This window comes from Entelurus aequoreus, linkage group LG02 (assembly GCF_033978785.1).
Source record: "Entelurus aequoreus isolate RoL-2023_Sb linkage group LG02, RoL_Eaeq_v1.1, whole genome shotgun sequence".
NCBI lineage: Eukaryota > Metazoa > Chordata > Actinopteri > Syngnathiformes > Syngnathidae > Entelurus > Entelurus aequoreus.
Genome location: NC_084732.1, coordinates 69,857,878 through 69,876,662, shown reverse-complemented (window position 1 = coordinate 69,876,662; position 18,785 = coordinate 69,857,878). Strand labels below are relative to the sequence as shown.

At 37.5% G+C, this 18,785-nt stretch overlaps 1 protein-coding gene across 1 annotated transcript in view; it reads right to left on the bottom strand.

Annotated features, from left to right (window-relative positions):
- Window positions 1-4,643: 4,643 nt before the first annotated feature.
- LOC133664367 (exostosin-2) overlaps window positions 4,644-18,785 on the bottom strand; it is a 36,846-nt gene continuing 22,704 nt past the window's right edge. The window contains exons 10-15 of the mRNA XM_062068925.1: window positions 15,389-15,578; window positions 9,279-9,445; window positions 8,262-8,405; window positions 7,751-7,879; window positions 7,114-7,196; window positions 4,644-5,380 (exon numbers count right to left, since the gene is read on the bottom strand). Coding sequence (XP_061924909.1) covers window positions 5,242-5,380; window positions 7,114-7,196; window positions 7,751-7,879; window positions 8,262-8,405; window positions 9,279-9,445; window positions 15,389-15,578 — 852 coding nt within the window. The 3' untranslated portion in view covers window positions 4,644-5,241. The remainder of the gene's footprint in view (window positions 5,381-7,113; window positions 7,197-7,750; window positions 7,880-8,261; window positions 8,406-9,278; window positions 9,446-15,388; window positions 15,579-18,785) is intronic.

Genomic DNA, 18,785 nt, shown 5'->3' with positions numbered 1-18,785 from the left:
GGCTTAGCTGCTTACGTGCAGTGATTTCTCCAGATTCTCTGAACCCTTTGATGATATTACGGACCGTAGATGATGAAATCCCTAAATTCCTTGCAATAGCTGGTTGAGAAAGGTTTTTCTTAAGGTGTTCAACAATTTGCTCAAGCATTTGTTGACAAAGTGGTGACCCTCGCCCCATCCTTGTTTGTGAATGACTGAACATTTCATGGAATCTACTTTTATACCCAATCATGGCACCCACCTGTTCCCAATTTGCCTGTTCACCTGTGGGATGTTCCAAATAAGTGTTTGATGAGCATTCCTCAACTTTATCAGTATTTATTGCCACCTTTCCCAACTTCTTTGTCACATGTTGCTGGCATCAAATTCTAAAGTTAATGATTATTTGCAAAAAAAAATATCTTTATCAGTTTGAACATCAAATATGTTGTCTTTGTAGCATATTCAAATGAATATGGGTTGAAAAGGATTTGCAAATCATTGTATTCCGTTTACATCTGACACAATCTCCCAACTCATATGGAAACGGGGTTTGTATATACATATATATATATAACACACACACACACACACACACACACACACACACACGCACGGACAAACGCACACACACATGCACGCACGCACGCACCGACACAGTACAGGCCAAAAGTTTGGACACACATTCTCATTTCAATACGTTTTCTTTATTTCCATGCATATTTACTGTGAAGTGAAAACCGATTCAGGTGACTACCTCTTGAAACTCATCCAGAGAATGCCAAGAGTGCAAAACAGAAATCAGAGCAAAGGGTGGCTATTTTGAAGAATGTAGAATATAAGACATATTTTCAGTTATTTCACCTTTTTTTGTTAAGTACATAACTCCATGTGTTAATTCATAGTATTGATGCCTTCAGTGACAATCTACAATGTAAATAGTCATGAAAATAAAGAAAATGAGAAGGTGTATACACATATATACATACATATACACATACATATACACATACATACATATATATATATATATATATATATATATATATATATATATATATATATATATATATATATATATATATATATATATATATATATATATATATATATATATATATATATACATACATACATATATATATCCATATATATATATATACATATATATATATATATATATACATATACATATATATACACATATATATATATATATATATATATATATATATATATATATATATATATATATATATATATACATATATATATACATATACATACATATATACATATACATACATATATATATATATACATACATATATATATATATACACATACATACATATATACACACACATACATATATATATATATATACATACATTGACATATACATACATACATATATACACTGCTCAAAAAAATTAAAGGAACGCTTTAAAAACACATCAGATTTCAATGGTAAAAAAAAAAATTGGATATCTATACTGATATGGACAGTTTAATGTCTCATGAACAAAAGGATGCCACATCTTTTGATAGAAATAAATATTTTCAGCCTACAGAGGGCTCATTATATAGACACCCCAAAAATCAAAGTGAAAAAATGATGCGGCAGGCTCGTCCATTTTGCCTAAATTAAATTTCTGCAACTCAAAATTATTTTCAATATCTTGTGTGGCCCCCACGTGCTTGTATGCATGCTTGACAACGTCGCGGCATGCTCCTAATGAGACGACGGATGGTGTCTTGTGGGATGTCCTCCCAGATCTGTCTAAGGGCATCAGTGAGCTCCTGTAAAGTCTGAGGAGCAACCTGGCGGCGTCTGATGGACCGAAACATTCTGTCCCAGAGGTGTTCTATCGGGTTTAGATCAGGTGATCGTGAGGGCCATTCAATTGTGTCAATTTCTTCATCCTCCAGATACTGTCTGCATACTCTTGCCACATGAAGCCGGGCATTGTCGTGGACCAGGAGGAACCCAGGACCTACTGCACCAGCGTAGGGTCTGACCATGGGTGCAAGGATTTCATCCCGATACCTAATGACAGTCAGACTGCCGTTCTCTAGCCTGTAGAGGTCTGTTCGTCCCTCCATGGAAATGCCTCCCCAGACCATCCCTGACCCACCACCGAACGGGTCATGCTGAAAGGGTCTGGAGAAGCCAAGGAGAGCGCTGATGTTGCAGGCAGCATAGCGCTCTCCTTGGCTTCTCCAGACCCTTTCACGTCTATCACAGGTGCTCAGGGTAAACCTGCTCTCATCTGTGAAATGCACAGGGCGCCAGTGGCGGACTTGCTAATTCTGGTGTTCTATGGCAAATGCCAATCGAGCTCCACGGTTCTAAGCAGTGATCACAGGGCACACTACAGGACGTCGTGCCCTGAGGCCACCCTCGTGAAGTCTGTTTCTGACTGTTTGGGCAGAGACATTCACACCAGTAGCCTGCTGGAGGTCATTCTGTAGGGCTCGGGCAGTGCTCAACCTGTTCCTCCTTGCACAAAGCAGCAGATATCGGTCCTGCTGATGGGATGAGGACCGTCTACGGCCCTGTCCAGCTCTCCTAGAGTAACTGCCTGTCTCCTGGAATCTCCTCCATGCTCTGGAGATTGTACTGGGAGACACATCAAATCTTCTTGCAACAGCACACATGGATGTGCCATCCTGGAGGAGTAGGACAATCTGCGCAACTTCAGGAGGGTTAAGAAATCGCCTCATGCTCCCAGTCATGATACTAACTCTAGCTAAAGCCAACACTTGTGGAAAAACAGTTAAAAAAGATCAAGAGGGAGGAACTTGAAATGGCCTCCACCTGCAAAACCAGTCCTGTTTTGGGGGCCATCTCGTTGTTGCCCCTCTAGTGCACCTGTTGTTAATTCCATCAACACCAATGCAGCTGAAACTGATTAACAACCCCCTCTGCCACGTACCTGACCAAAACCTTATCAGAAAAGTGCAATTGAATTCATGCCATACCTTGATAAAAAAACGTTCCTTTAATTTTTTTGAGCAGTGTAGACAGACAGACAGACAGACAGACAGACAGACAGACAGACAGACAGACAGACATATATATACATATATATATATATATATATATATATATATATATATATATATATATATATATATATATATATATATATATATATATATATATATATACACGTACACATATATATACATATACATACATATATACAGACATATATATATATATATATATGTCTATATATATATATATATAGACATATATATATATATATATATATAGACATATATATATATATATATATATATATATATATATATATATATATATACATACATATATATACATATATATATGTATATATGTGTATGTATGTATATATATATATGTGTATGCAGTATGTGTATGTATATATATATGTATATATATACAGACATATATATATATATATACACATATACATATATATATACACATATATATATATATATATATATATATATATATATATATATATATATATATATATATATATATGTGTATGTAGTATGTATGTATATATATATATATATATATATATATATATGTATATATATATATATATATATACAGACATATCTATATATATATATATATATATACACACATATACATATATATACACATATATACATACATATATATAATATATATACATATATACATATATATATACACATATATACATACATATATATATATAATATACATACATATATACATACATATCTATATATATATACATATATATATATATACACACATACATACATACATACATACATACATACATACATATATATATATATATATATATATATATATATATATATATATATATATATATATATATATATATATATATATATATATATATATATATATATATATATATGCTTTTTTTTTAATTTAACAAATATAAAAGTAGAAACATTTTAACACAAAAAAATGTTCATAATACAATATATCAGGTTAGGTAAAGGGGTGCTTTTAGCCCTAGCTATTTCTTTTAATTAATATTGAGGTATATTATATATAACACTAAAACGTGTTTGCTTTGTCAGCTATAGTACAAAACCTAAGACAATAATGTGTTTTTCTTTTTCAAATAGCTTAGCATATTCTAACGTCGATTAAATTGGTATCAAAGTGGCCCACGCATTCTTTCATTTTTCAGCTTGCAGCTCTTTTTGGAAGAAGTTTGGACACTCCTAGGTTAGAAGTATGCTCCAAGGTTTGTCTTCCAATGATGTTAAGCAACTGCAGTTTCACACGTTGCTGAACACAAACTATTAATTTGCAGTGTGTGACGATATTGTGTTGACATGAGCCCATAATGTTGTGTCGTCCCGAGAGTCACGTTAACAAACCCAAACCAAATCAGTGCGTTATAGAAGCACACAAGGCCTGAAATGAGATCTTGCTGCCGACAAGAGTATGACACTAATTGAAGATGACAAAAATAAGAACAGCAGTCTTTTAAAGTGCTGACATTGAACAGGGCGGATTAGGCAGCCTATATTAATAACAGGTGACAGGCTGGGGTAGGGGTGTGTGACATGGAGGCTGATCCCCCCCCCCCCCACCCAAATAAATTGGGGCATCAAAACATACACATGAGATGTTCACAATTCAATTCAATTTTATATTCCAAAATAAGGAACACATACTTTCAGTTACAGTGACCTTAAGAATATTAAATAAAAGGCATTGCAAGACAAGGTTAACATCTTAAAAGTTTAACAGTGACGTGGACACAAAAGGAAATAAACTTAAGCGGAAAAAAAAACAACAGCTGTGTACGCCTTTTGAAAACACACTTGTAACAATGTGACGTCGCATGCACGGAAAACAACCCGGTAGTTGTGTTCAGCATTTAATCTAAATATTAGATTATTGTTTGTATGCTCCAACTCTACAGCAGATTAGAATGGCCGATTTTACACTGTGCCTACAATACAGCCAATAAAAGTATTCAAATAATAAATTACAACTACTATACATTGCTGAAGCAGAATGCATACTGTATGTATGAACGTACATAACAGTTGGAGCTCAGTGAGGCTAATTCATCAGTCAACGTCATTAATATTCCTCAAAGGTCTCCATACAAACTGGCGTTGAAATACTTTAACACTTCAGTACAAAATATACCTTGGTGTGAGAGACATGCTTGGGTCTGCAGAGGCTATGACAAGGTCAAAACACAGACCGCACGTTAGTCAGAGACTGCCGATGTTGGGGAAGCTCTTGAGTTTCTCTGGAAAGTCGTCTTTGTAGAGAACCGGATCAGCCCGGTGCTCCACCACCTTCAGTGGCATGGTACCAAAAACTGATGCAAACTTGTTGATGCACTCAGATCTAAGGAGAGAAACAACAGTTGAATTAGAGATACAGTGAGAATGCTAGAAAATGAAAATCTAGACGGATGAGAAGTTGCACATTTCTTGTGCAGGAAGGATGGTTTAATTACCAGCATTACTTGGACTTAAAATATGAACTTTTAACCCTTAGTCATTAGCTCAAATTCCATTCATGTTGGTAACGCAGATCTAGCTCAAGTAATTGTGAACAATGGGACCAACATGTAATGCCCGGCTGCAACCAAGAAAGAGGTACGTAGGAGTACTAACAAGCACAACAAAGATGTACCTTAATTACCATATTATAGGCTGGTACCTTTTTTCCACGCTTTGAACCCTGCATTTTATACAATGCTGCTAATTAATGGACTTTTCCAGGTTAATGAGCTTCACATTCCGCCAATAAGTTGAGCCTCGTCACATCAGACCAATGAAATTGTTGAACAGGTCTCAGTGGACCAATGAAATTGTTCACATTAATTCAAAGGCATTCCCACAATAATTCAGTGAGCCATTTAGCGCGTTATGGACTCACCCTCCTTATGGAGGGGAAACGATGAAATGCACAAGACGCAGCGTCAAAGCCAAAGACGATCGACCCCTCTGTCGAAAAAGGTAACAGTCGGCACACAAAACAGAAAGCCACCAGCCCTAACGAGGGCTGAAAGGCTGGATTGCCAAGCGCCGAAGAAGATGACGTTAGCGGTTTCAGTACGCAGGAGAAAAAAGAATAACGACTGCCCTCCAGTAGGCTACTTTATTTACAGTACTGTCTTTGGTTACATTTTTAAATTAACTTAAGCGCCTGTATAAAAATGTCATGTTTCAAAGTGTACATCTGCAGCTTACAAACCTGTGCGGCTAACATACAGTATGTACAAAATAAGATTTGTCCAAAAATGTTCTGGGTGCGGCTTATAATTAGCTTTATAGTTCCGAAATCACGGTATTTACAAAAGTAACATTTATAATGGCGTGTGGAAATTTAATCAGTTGCGTGAATAAGTGCATGTTGTTAGTGCAATACAGAAATAACTGTATGCGCCCCATCCTTCCTGTCAATGTGTGGTTTGAAACATTCGGGAAGTATACACAGCGTTGTAAACACTGCTTTTCCCTTTTCCCCCTCTCACCCAAGTAGAATTAACCAACAAGGTAAAGTAGATTTTATTTTTTATTCCTAATTATTGTAGCGTCCTGGCTGTTAAAGTTTACAGGGATTTGTGATTTTAAACTGTGAGTGCACCAGTGGGCTCGTGACAGCGTGTGTGTGTGTGTGTGTACATGTCAGCAGGGCAGTTGTTTTGACTTTGTTATTAAACAGAAAATTGATCCATGACCCCATTATTATATTGTTTTTGATATACACAACTAAATAGCGCTCTATATTGTGTTCAAAGTATACTAATTTATACTAAAATATGGACTTTTGTCAAAGCTGGAACCCATTAATCATATTTACATTGTTTCTTATGGAGAAATGTGTTTAAAAATACAAACTTTTCTATGTACAAATCCTTTTAAGGAACCAATTAAGTTTGTAAGTCAAGGTTCCACTGAAAGAGGAAGAACATGGTGGACCAAGACAAGTTCCATTGTATATCAATAAGTGAACACTGTACATCTCTGACAGTGTCATGGGGTGTTGGTGATGAAATGCGATCAGAAGTTAACAACCAAACAAACAAAAAAACCACTGAGTGTTGAATTCCCCTCCAATAATTGCGTTACCTCTCCACCATGTGCGTCTGATCTAAGGACAGCCCGTCGATGGCAGTACATTCAGGACACTTGAACTTCTTCCGGGGGGTCACCTATTGAAAGTCACACCCAAAAATGTCAGTTCAGTTTTCTTTGTGTTTGCCAGACAAGCTAAATTGACGGTCACTTATGCTGAAATAGTCCTGCCACTTCAAACAAGGAAGCAAGCGCCATGGGGAGATTGTTGCCTGAGCGGAGTGATGATGTATGGCTTGCCTCTGTGCAACACTCAAGCAGTGAATGTGTGAGTGCTTAGAGAAGAGAAAAGTAGCTTTCTGAAAGAACCTGTGTGAGATATGGTGAGGCAGGGTGAAAGCGTAGGGGGGTGCTGAAGATTGTGATTTGGTGGCAGTGTGTGTGCCTGCTTATGAAAACACACTACAAGGGGGAGTCTCACTCCGGCAAGGGGGAGTCTCACTCCGATAAGGGAGGTTAAGGCAGGATTGGAGCTTGGGCCCCGACACCTGAATGAGGGGGCGGCGAAGCAGTGAAGTGGCAGGGTGACAACTGATTAAATCCAGAATGTTGGTTCGCTCTGTCCGTCTTCACCCACCCCCCTTATTGTGGGGTTAGAGCCCCAAAAAATGAGGTGATGAGTACAATATACCTTTATGGGGGCCTTGCCAGTAATGTTAGCCACCAGGAAGTTCATGGCAATATCTTCACAGTTCATGTGTGCATCTACCCAGTTCTTGATATCACCTGGCATTTTGTATGTGTACAAGTAGTTGAAGTACTGCAAGAAAAAGAGGCACACAAGACACAGATTAACTGCAGGCTCATTAAGAACAATAAAGCAGTCACTGGATGACCTGGCAGTACGTAGGAGGGATAGAATTTGTTAAGAACCACAGTGAGTGAATGAGCTCTTAAGAGGATGGCTGATAACCTTGTCCAGCCTGCAACATTCTGCTCATCCATCAACACAATCTGATCTTTCTATCTTTTATCGTCCACACACGCACACACGCATGCACACACCAGACTACAGGAAACTGTTCACTCTGCAACATTTCCATGTCATTTGATCCCCAGTTTCAGTGGAAAAACAACCCTTCCCAAAATGAGTTACATCTGCATCAATGGTACAAATGAAGTTTAGTCTGCGTGTGAGTCACCTTATGGTAAAAAGCAGCGCCAGTTAGAACCATGGAGACCTCGTTTGTCCACTCTGACTCGTACTTCCACTTCCCCATTTCATGGTCCCAAAGGTGCAGACGGCCTGGGTAACCCACAAGCCGGTCAGGGAACTCTCTCCATACCTGCACGGGATGGCGATATAGAAAAACAAGCTCATATCAAAAAAGGGTAAATAAATAACGGGTGAGTTTCCATTGTCACAAGCTAAATAACATTTCAAATGCAGAATAGTAATAGTTATTTGGCACCCTTCTGCCAGGATACCAACCACAATTGCATGGAAAAATACAGTACTAGTAGTGTGGAACTAATTACACTGCAGTCTGTTCGTTGATGAACATTAAATCATTACCTCAGCAACACAAAACACATTTAAAGTATATTGGATTACAATGAACAAAGGATTTATGCAGTCTGAGTGTGTCTGTCAGTATGCAGTACTGTGTCAAGTTGCATTACTCTCAGTTGTTAAATCATGTAATCAACAAAAAAACGTTGTCATACTTGTACAGTGTCACACTATTTACATAGCTAATGAGGCCTGCATACACACTTTGTGCTGAAAATGCTAACCAAATAATTTTACTATTATAGCAAGACAAACTTTACTGCTTGATGTAAATATAATAGTCCAAGGAAAATGATAGAAAACTGGCTTTAAAATGAGCTAAAATATGTATAATATAATATCTGCCAGTGAGTGTCAACTAATCTTTGGTGATACTTCTAATTCTATGGAAGTCTCCTTAAACTGGCTACAATTTTATTAAATAGCTCCTAAATGCATTCAGGTGAGGGCAGGGCAGATTTGTTGGCTTTAAACCAATCAACATTCCTCAGTCATCAAACACAAGCAGCAGGCTGTCAAATCCTGATATGCGACTCTAATTTTCTACAATAACTTTAAAAGGCTGTGATCATGAGGAAAGGGTTCCCGGTCATTATCGGTGGACACACAGAAAATTATTTGTGGGGATTGGCAGGAATTTGCTCACCTCATAGCCAAACTGCAGTTCATCTGATGTCAGCATGATGATGTCATCATCGATTGCCAGCACAGCTTCGGTCTCAATTTCGTCGTAGGGGAAAAAACGGTTACTCAACTTGTTCTCTTTGGTTCGCACAACTTTGAGAGGTACGCTGATTTTAGGCCAGAGGGATTCTATAAGACAAGAGAAGAAAAAAACTGTCATTCCAAGCCTGCATGAAGTTAGGGCGGTGAAGAAAGGTTACCCGAGGTGCAAAGGTCTGATTTGGTTCAAAAGTGTGAGCGTGTTTTGATCAAAGGAACAGTTGCCAGAAAGAAGTTCTTGGTCATTTTTCAGGACCAAAAGAAGTCCCAGTTAGGGGGTAGTGCTTTCCAGGTACACAGGAACCCTTGTGCGGGGATTGCAGCGCTAAACATATCTAATTTGCTAACATGCTAACAGTTAATAGTGTTACATTGGGCCTATGTGTTTGCCAAGTAATAATTATTAGGGGGTGATCAAGGGGATGGGTCAAATGCAGAGGACAAATTTCACCACACCTAGTGTGTGTGTGACAATCATTGGTACTTTAACTTTAACTTAACTAGAGCATTTGCAAAACTAATGTATTTACAGTTTTTCCTGTGGAAAATGACCAAAGTCATTTTGTCTGAATATGTCTAGGATCTTGGGCAGAGTCCATGGTATAGCTAAAAGATCAAACAATGTGTCCTCTCATTAAAGGTGCAAATGGTGCTTGGCAGAGTGTAAGACGAGCTCCAGCTCCTCCAAACAATGTCTGACGACGTATGTCAAACGCTGTCAGCGGGGAAGCTGCTATGTAAAAAACCCCAATTTATTCTTTCAGTCTGTCCAACTTCTATCCCTCATCCCTTCCTTTATTTCTACATTGGCAAGAGGGAACATAATGATGGTGTGCAATTAGTGGAGTTTAGCCTGGATACTGCTAACCTATAAATCAAACATCTTTTCTAAACTCCAAACAAAGGTAATGAAACAAAACCTAGGTGTAAAGGGTTTAAGAAATAAACCATTGCTAAATGACAACAGTAAGGGATATTTTTAATTAAATTCCAATCGGAACATCCAATCCATCCATCCATTTTCTACCGCTTGTCCCTTTCGGGGTCACAGGGGGTGCTGGGACCAATCTCAGCTGCATTCGGGCGGAATGGTGGGGTACAACCGGGACAAGTTGCCACCTCATCGCAGGGCCAACACAGATAGTCAGACAACATTCACACTCACATTCACATAATTCAACTAATTTTACGATTAGGGATCTAAAAATATATACTCTAGAATCCGACAGGGACTGCCAGTAATAGTACTAAATGGTGCAAAAAAGGTTACACAATTACCTAAACGCAACATGTAAAGTCATCAGGTCAAAACTTGGTGTCACAGGAAGAAAAAAAAACCTTCCCTTGTACTTGACTGAGACCTGAGTCTGACCTGTCAATGGCTTCTCGTTAATTCTAATGGGTCACGCTGCTCCAGCCAGACGCCGCTGACGCCTCCGATGAAAAGGAAACGTGCAGCCATAACAAAGCACTTCAAAGTTTTCTCACTACCTTCATTATATTAGTCAACTCTGACAGCAGCGGGGCTGATTTGATTTTTGGTCAACATCACACTTTACCCCAATATCATCATCATCATCATCATTTCTTTTTATTCCTTTCATGAAAATACAAGCCACGTACAGTTGACACTTTCATTGTTTTTTGTTTCTTATACATTTCCATGATCCGAAAGGAGTAGATGGAAGAATACTATTCTTATATTTATCTGCCCCCTTTTTAACACAAATTATTTTAGATGACTTTATAACTGTTCCCTCCACCAAGACCCGAACTCCAACATACTTTTTAATTTCCGTTTAAGCATTTTCACAATGACACGTCCAATCAAAATCAAAAATCGGTTTGATATAATTCCAGTTATATAGTATACTATAATATCAGTAGAGTAAGGCTTAAAGTTGTTTACTAGTTTAAATGTCACATTGAAGACAATTCATGAGCAGTCCAGGAAATATTGGGCTTTCTGGGAAATATGCTTGATATTAGGGCTGCAACGAGTAGTCTATATTATCGACAACGTCGATTATAAAAATGAATTGACAAAGATTTGTTATTGTTGGCTAGCCACTTAAATGCTTGGATTTATATGACGTCTGTCCGGCTCACGTTCGGCTCATTAAATATGTGTGATGGTCAAGCCGACGTCGGTTCTGCCCGATGCATGCGTTATTTTCGGTTGTACGGACCATTCAAATCGCAAAAAGGATATACGTTTCTTTAGAGTTCCTCGAGAGGTAATCAAAGAAGGCGGAGGAGTGCAAGATTTTACAAAGCGGCGATGACAAGAGTGGCACACACTCTACTCGAAGGGAGTGTAGTCGAAGAACGCTCGAGTTTGCAGTGATCACTTCATTAAAGGTTTGTTTGATATACTTTTATTGTTTAGTATTTCCCATGAAAGTATTATCTTGATATTATTAGTATTTTATCTTGTTTGGGAGTTCTTAAAACGCATTTTTGCTACGAGTGTTTTGTAAATCACCAACTCAGCGAGTCTAAATAAAAGAAAGCAAATGTGAGCAAAACCTATAAGTTAAGCTTTACCCAAAGGCAGCAATCAATCATAAATAAAGCTTCCAACACCTACACAACGTTGAGATCTATAGTTATATTTGGCTAAAGATGGGGAAAAACATGCAAACTCGTAAAACGGCGCGTGCATCAAACATGGCTGTCAACGCAAAAGTTAAATCCTGAAAAGCAACCTTAATCAAGCAAAAACGATGCATAATTATCCAGGAGAGTCTTGATATCAATTTCCTTGACCCAGCCACACGCAAAGAAGTTGTAGACATCCATGCTTTTCCAAGTTTTAATCTGTTTTTTTGTGTAGAATGATGTCTGGAGCACAAGATAGTTCGATGTATCTGTGAACTCCACCGACAGATAATCCTTGATATCACTCGACAAATCGTTTTTTAATAAAGTATAGGGATCTATTCCATTGCATAGATTGATTTTTTGCTTGTATCTGCTTTTTGCAGGAAGATCTAGGCCCCTTGCGTACTGCACAACAGCCATCCTGGCTTGGTTGACCACCACCGTTTTCACTTCCGGGAAGAAGTCACGTGACGAAATACAAGCAATAATATATTTATTTATAGACTTTCAGTTAAGGCTGCAGCTAACGATTATTTTTCTATCGATTAATCCATAGATTATTTTTTTCGATTAATCGGTTAATCTGTAGATTTTTTTTGGATTAATCTATACATTATTTTTCCTTTTACCGATTATTTTTTTATTCAAAATGAAGATGAAAAAATAAATGTAGGCCCGTTTTTTCAAAAGGCATGGCTTTTATTTACAAAAAAAAGAAGTATGGCCACTCAGTCAACATTGACAACAACATGACTAAATATTCTGTAACAATGTAAACATTTTAAACTTTTAACATTTAACAAAATTAAAAGTAGCTTATTTGCTTTTTAATGTGCAAATATAAAAGTCAACATCCAGTGCAAATCTTAATATTCTGCAATAGTATAAGCATTTCAAAAGTAAAAGTATTGCTTATTTTGCTTTAAAATGTGCAAAAATAAAGATAAACATCCAATACAAAAAAGTGCAAAACAAAATATTCTGTAACAACACTGTAAACATTTCAACAAAAGTGAAAGTATTGCTTATTTGCTAAAATGTGCAAAAATAAAGATAAACATCCAATACAAAAAAGTGCCAATCTAAATATTCTGGAGCACTGTAAACATTAAGTATTGCTTTTAAAATGTGCAAAATAAACATCCAGTCCAACACAGTACACAATAACCAATTCTACTCATTCCAGTGAGTGACTAACAGTTGTAATGAAGAAAAGTTAGCATGTGTACATGTTTGGTTCTTTTCTTGTTTACAATATTCCCAGCAGCTGAAAATAGGCGCTCAGAAGGGGTCGATGTGGCTGGAACTGAGAGGTAATTAGCCTTCACCTCAAGCCAGGACTGCGAGTGAGCTGAGCTGCAGTTTATATTTCTAGAAGGTCAACGGGCTCATAGTGATGTTACTAGTAGTTGACTGGGAGGTGTTTATTATCATTTGGGGAGAGTCCGCTGCCTGATGCTCACCTGCTAAACACCTATCTGCTCCACGCTGAAGCGCTGACTACATGCGCTCTGAATACACACTGCTGATTGGCTGATAATGCTTCGTGTGTACCAATCAGATGGTTGTGTGGGTGGGACAATGCTGCGTGCTGAGACAGAGGCAGAGGAGCGAAGCAGCTTGTTAAGACTTTAGCAGCTAAAGTTAGCTTTAGCTTAGAAACTCGTTCGGTACACCCCCGTGCCGAACCGAAAGCCCCGTACCGAAACGGTTCAATACAAAACACGTACCGTTACACCCCTAGCAGATACAAATGACACATTCATGTTTTTGTGTAATGATGACAACGTATGCTCGCGCGGACGATTGACTAGTTGATGGTTTTCTTTTCAAATGTTCGTTCATAGCCGTTGTGCTGCTATGATAGGCCATTTCCGCTCGACACAGTGTGCATACAACAACATTATTAGGCCGTTTATTGAAATACTCCCACACTTTTGACCACTTTTGGCATGCTTTTCCCCCCTCGCTCGCATCGTCTGCTTTGATCGTCTGCTTTGATCGTCTACTTTGATCGTCTACTTTGCGGTCCGCCATGACGGTAGTGTGACGTAAATATGCGACGCGTCGACGCACAAAAACGGCGTCGACGTATTTACGTAACCGATGACGTCGACTATGTCGACGCGTCGTTTCAGCCTTACTTTCAGTATTGTTTATGTTTACACTTTTGTTCCTTTAGGTAAATACTTGTAGCTAAATAACCCTAACAGTACTGGATACAAATACTTTTTGCACTGAATGTCATGTTTACAGGACACCTTGCACTTTAAGTTTGCTGATTTATTTTTATTGAATATATACTTTTTGGTGTGTGTAATAAAGTAAAACTATTTGTTTCTCAGTTATTTACGTTTATTTCGTCAATAATATATTTACAAAAAAAAAAGTGTAAAAATTAGTTAAAGTCAAGCTGCAGACTCAACGTCAATCTTAAGCGTGTACAGCAGATCATAAGCAGTGATTGTTTGACTAGTCAACTATTACAAAAAATTATCGCTAAATAGACGACTATCAAAACAATAGTTACAGTCCTACTTGATATGAATGACAAAACATACAGTCAAAAACAGCTGCCTAGATTTTCTTAAAAATGACTATTGAGTGTCCTTTTGTATCCTTTGTGGAATAGCACTTATGTAATTTTTTTCCTTTCTGGGTCCCTGTCTACGAGCTATTGGATATCTTTTAGGGAGTCCCAAATGTTAACATTACATGACAACTGTACATGTATGTGGGCCATTCCACTAAATGCAATTTGTATCTACAGAAAAAAAATGCAATTGATCAAATTTACTTGTTACATATTTCATAAATACAATTTTAAAGACTAATTTAGAAAATATTTTACACTGGAAAATAGCATTGTTGCCTGTCCTGCATTCTAAAATGAGACTTTACCATGAAACCTAACATAAAAATCATTCAGAAATGTTATATTTTAAATATTTTGTGTTACTGTAGTCCTTAGCCCAGCTGTACTGTTTGTATTAAAAAAATATTCAAGCCTGTTACTCGGTCACATGGTCCACAGGAAGTTATCATTCATATCCTCTGCAGGGCATGGGAAGGCCAAAACTAAGGAACTATTTAATATATTTTCCTGTATACTCGATGGAGGGGGGAGTAAAATCAGGACAGTCAAGCCATGTGGCTATATTTGCTAGCTCTATGCTTAAAATACTAACTCCAGTTACTTTCAGCCTTGGTATTTAAATGACCATCTTTGGCTTACAACTAATGAATGGTGCCGATTCGTTGGAATGGCCCAATTGTATTTTAGACTAGAGATTTCAAGTCTCTGCAGCTAAAACTGTAAGTAAAGGGTAAGGCGTTTCTTTATATACACACACTTTCCATTATTCATCGTAATGCTTCTCATTAGATGAAGCTGCATGCTACGTTTTGATTTATCAATGATTAACTCACCTTCAGGAGGACTTTTGTTCTGGTTATTCCACACCACCAGCAGCTTACCCAAGCTAGGAACTTTAGAGATTTCAGTGATGACCCGGAAAAGACTCTCGACGCGGTCGTAGGTCAGCACCACTGCTGTGAACCCAGGTGCTCTTGGTGGGATAAGTGGCAAGAAGAGGGGACTGTTTACACTGGACCACTTCTACAAAAGACAGATAGCAAATAACATGAGCAAGTTAGTTAAAGCACTTATATTTACAGTTTTTCAGAAAATGTTCTGTTTAGTTCCGATAGCCTTGTCTGGTTTCCTATGATTTTAGGAAATTCAATAAATAACCACTTCCCATAAAAGTGAAGTCATCAGTAGTTTTTAAATTATGGATTTTAATGTGGAGCAAAAATCATCCAATATTTCCCAAAAGCTAACAGGGTCCACCACATAAACCTCATAGCATCAAAATATCATGAAATAAAAAAGACAATTAGAGAAGAATTTGCAACAAGATGGACTGTCTCCTTTCAAATATCTGTAATTCCTGTGCTGTTTGAGGGAGGGGGGATAACCAAGAGACAAGTGGGTTAAAGAAAAGGGAGGAAGTTGAAACCTGGGAGCAAGTAAAAAATAGCCAGGTAGTTAACAGAAACTGCCTTTCATCAATGTGAAACTCCTCTTTCATTGCTCCCCAATAAAATGACCAATAAACTTTGAAAGTTTCCCTGACCCCCCGCAGATAAGCTTACAAAAACGGACCATTTTGACATAGAAATTAGCACAACCCAACAATGACTTTTTTCCACGCATGCAGGCCTTACTCAGACAAATAAACAAGCATTGTTTTATGATGAAATAAAAACATGAAAATGAAAAAGTCTTCCATTGCGGCAGCAGTGAAAAGTTGTCCAAGTCACTTGACTCTATAATAATGTGATACCTTCTACAACACCGACAAAATAATGTTGACAGAGAAAGCAAACATTTTTTAACCACATCAAGCACCAATAAAATAATCACTTTACTGGCAAGTGGAAACTCCCCTGTGGTCATTCTCACACTGTCAAACAAACGTAGGGGGAAATAATTAAAGTGACACATACGCAACACACACTCATTAAAAAAACCTTAAGTCATTTGTCAAACAAAATAAATGAGATGAAAAGACAGCTGCAACTTAACAACTTACGACAGATCTAACAGCTGAATCGCTTTTTTTCTGTCCAATATAAAGTCTTGGATTCAGCTTAAGTACTTTTTAATTTTCCATTAAAACATATACGGTGGGGACGGAAAGTATCAGAACCACTTTTTTTTCCCGCTCTTTGCTTCATTGCAGCCATTTGCTGAACTCAAAAAGTTCATTTTATTTCTCATTAATGTAGACTCAGCATCTAATCTTTAAAATTTAGAAAGGTTTGCAAATGTATTAAAAATAAAAACTCAAAAATCACAAGTTCATAAGTATTTAGATCCTTTTCTCAATACTTTGTTGATGCACTTTTGGCAGCAATTACAGCCTCAAGTATTTGGGCACCTATCTTTGGGCAGTTTCGCCCATTCCTTTTTGCCTATTCCTCTTTGCAGCATCTTTCAATCGCCATCAGATTGGATGGAAAGCATTGGTTTTCATCCAGGATGTCTCTGTACATTGCTGCATTCATTTTAGTCTAGTCAGGGAGGTGACCAAGAACCCAATGGTCAACTCTGTCAGAGCTACAGCATTCCTCTGTAGAGAGAGGAGAACGTTCCAGAAGGACAACCATCTCAGCAGCAAACCATCAATCAGGCCTGTGTGGTATAGTGGCCATACAGAAGCCATTTCTTAGTAAAAAGGTTGCCAAAATGCACCTGAAGGACTCTCAGACCATGAGAAACAAAATTATCTGGTCTGGTGAGACAAAGCTTAAACTCCTTGGCCTGAATGCCAGGCGTCATGTTTGGAGGAAACCAGGCACCGCTCATCACCAGGCCCATACCATCCCTACAGTGAAGCATGGTGGTGGCAGCATCGTGCTTTGGGGATGGTTTTCAGCGGCAAGAACTGGAAGACTCGTCAGGATAGAGGGAAAGATGAATGCAGCAATGTACAGGGATGTGCGGGATGAAAACCAATGCTTCCAATCCAATCTGATGGAGCTTGAGAGGTGCTGCAGAAAGGAATGGGCAAAGAGGAATTGGCGAAACTGCCCAAAGATAGGTGCTTGTGGTATCATATTCAAAAATACTTGAGGCTATAATTACTCTCAAAGATGTATCAACAAAGTATTGAGCAAAGGGTGTGAAAACTTATGTACATGTGACTTTTCATTTTTTTAAATATTTTCAATACATTTGCAAACATTTCTATATTTGTTGTTTATTTGTCAAGATGGGGTGCTGAATGTACATTAATGAGAAATAAAATCAACTTGTTTTATTTAAGCAAATTGCTGCAATTAAACAAAGAGCGAAAAGTTTTAAGGGGTCTGAATACTTTCCGTACTCACTGTATAAGTAGCGTATTGATTAAAATCAAAGTTAACACCAACATACATATATTTTACTTCGGATGTTGACTAAATGTACCTAATTTCCAAACAAAATGCAGTTATCTTCATATTACATTATATATTGACTTTTGGGGGAAAAAAATGTCTGGACACCTTCTGAAACAAGGGGCCCAAACTCATGGCCCGCATACTATTTGTGGCAACTAGTTTCATATTTCGTGGCCCTCTACTTAACATTGTAGTTTATTGTAATTGCGGCCCTCACATCCGAGGCAGACAATAGTTAAGTATAATGTGGCAATCTTAAATTACTCAATAGTGCAGACACCAAAATGACAGTACAAAAAACACATATTGGGCAACACAAAGAGCAACTTCTTTGAAGCAAGTGGAAGTGTCTCTGACCATCTTCGATGAAACTCAACAATGTGAAAATATACAATTTGCACATTCATTTTAAATTTAGAATGACTTAAGGCCCATCATAGGTGCTGTTGGAATAATTGACAAAATAAGTCACCTGGTTAAAACGTGATTTTGAAGTGAATACTTTGCGGCGTAGCCTCTACCTCAAGCGGCCCCCAGGTTAAATTAATTAATTTGAGACCGCTGTTCAAAAATAAATGTAACTTTAAAAAGGGCATGTTTATATGTATGCTAAATATTGTCAGCAGAAGAATGACAAAAATAAAACACAACATGCAGTGTTTTGGAATATTTTACAGACACTACTCAGTAAAATTCAGATTGAAAAACAGCTTTTTTTATACATATACAATGCATGCAACACACTAAAATAATATAGTTTAGAGGGGGATTATACATACTTACTCGAGTGTTGAATAATATTGGCAAATTTAATTATTTTCTAATTTATGAGATATGTGTAACTATTAGTACTCAAGATTGTTTGACATCCGTAGTC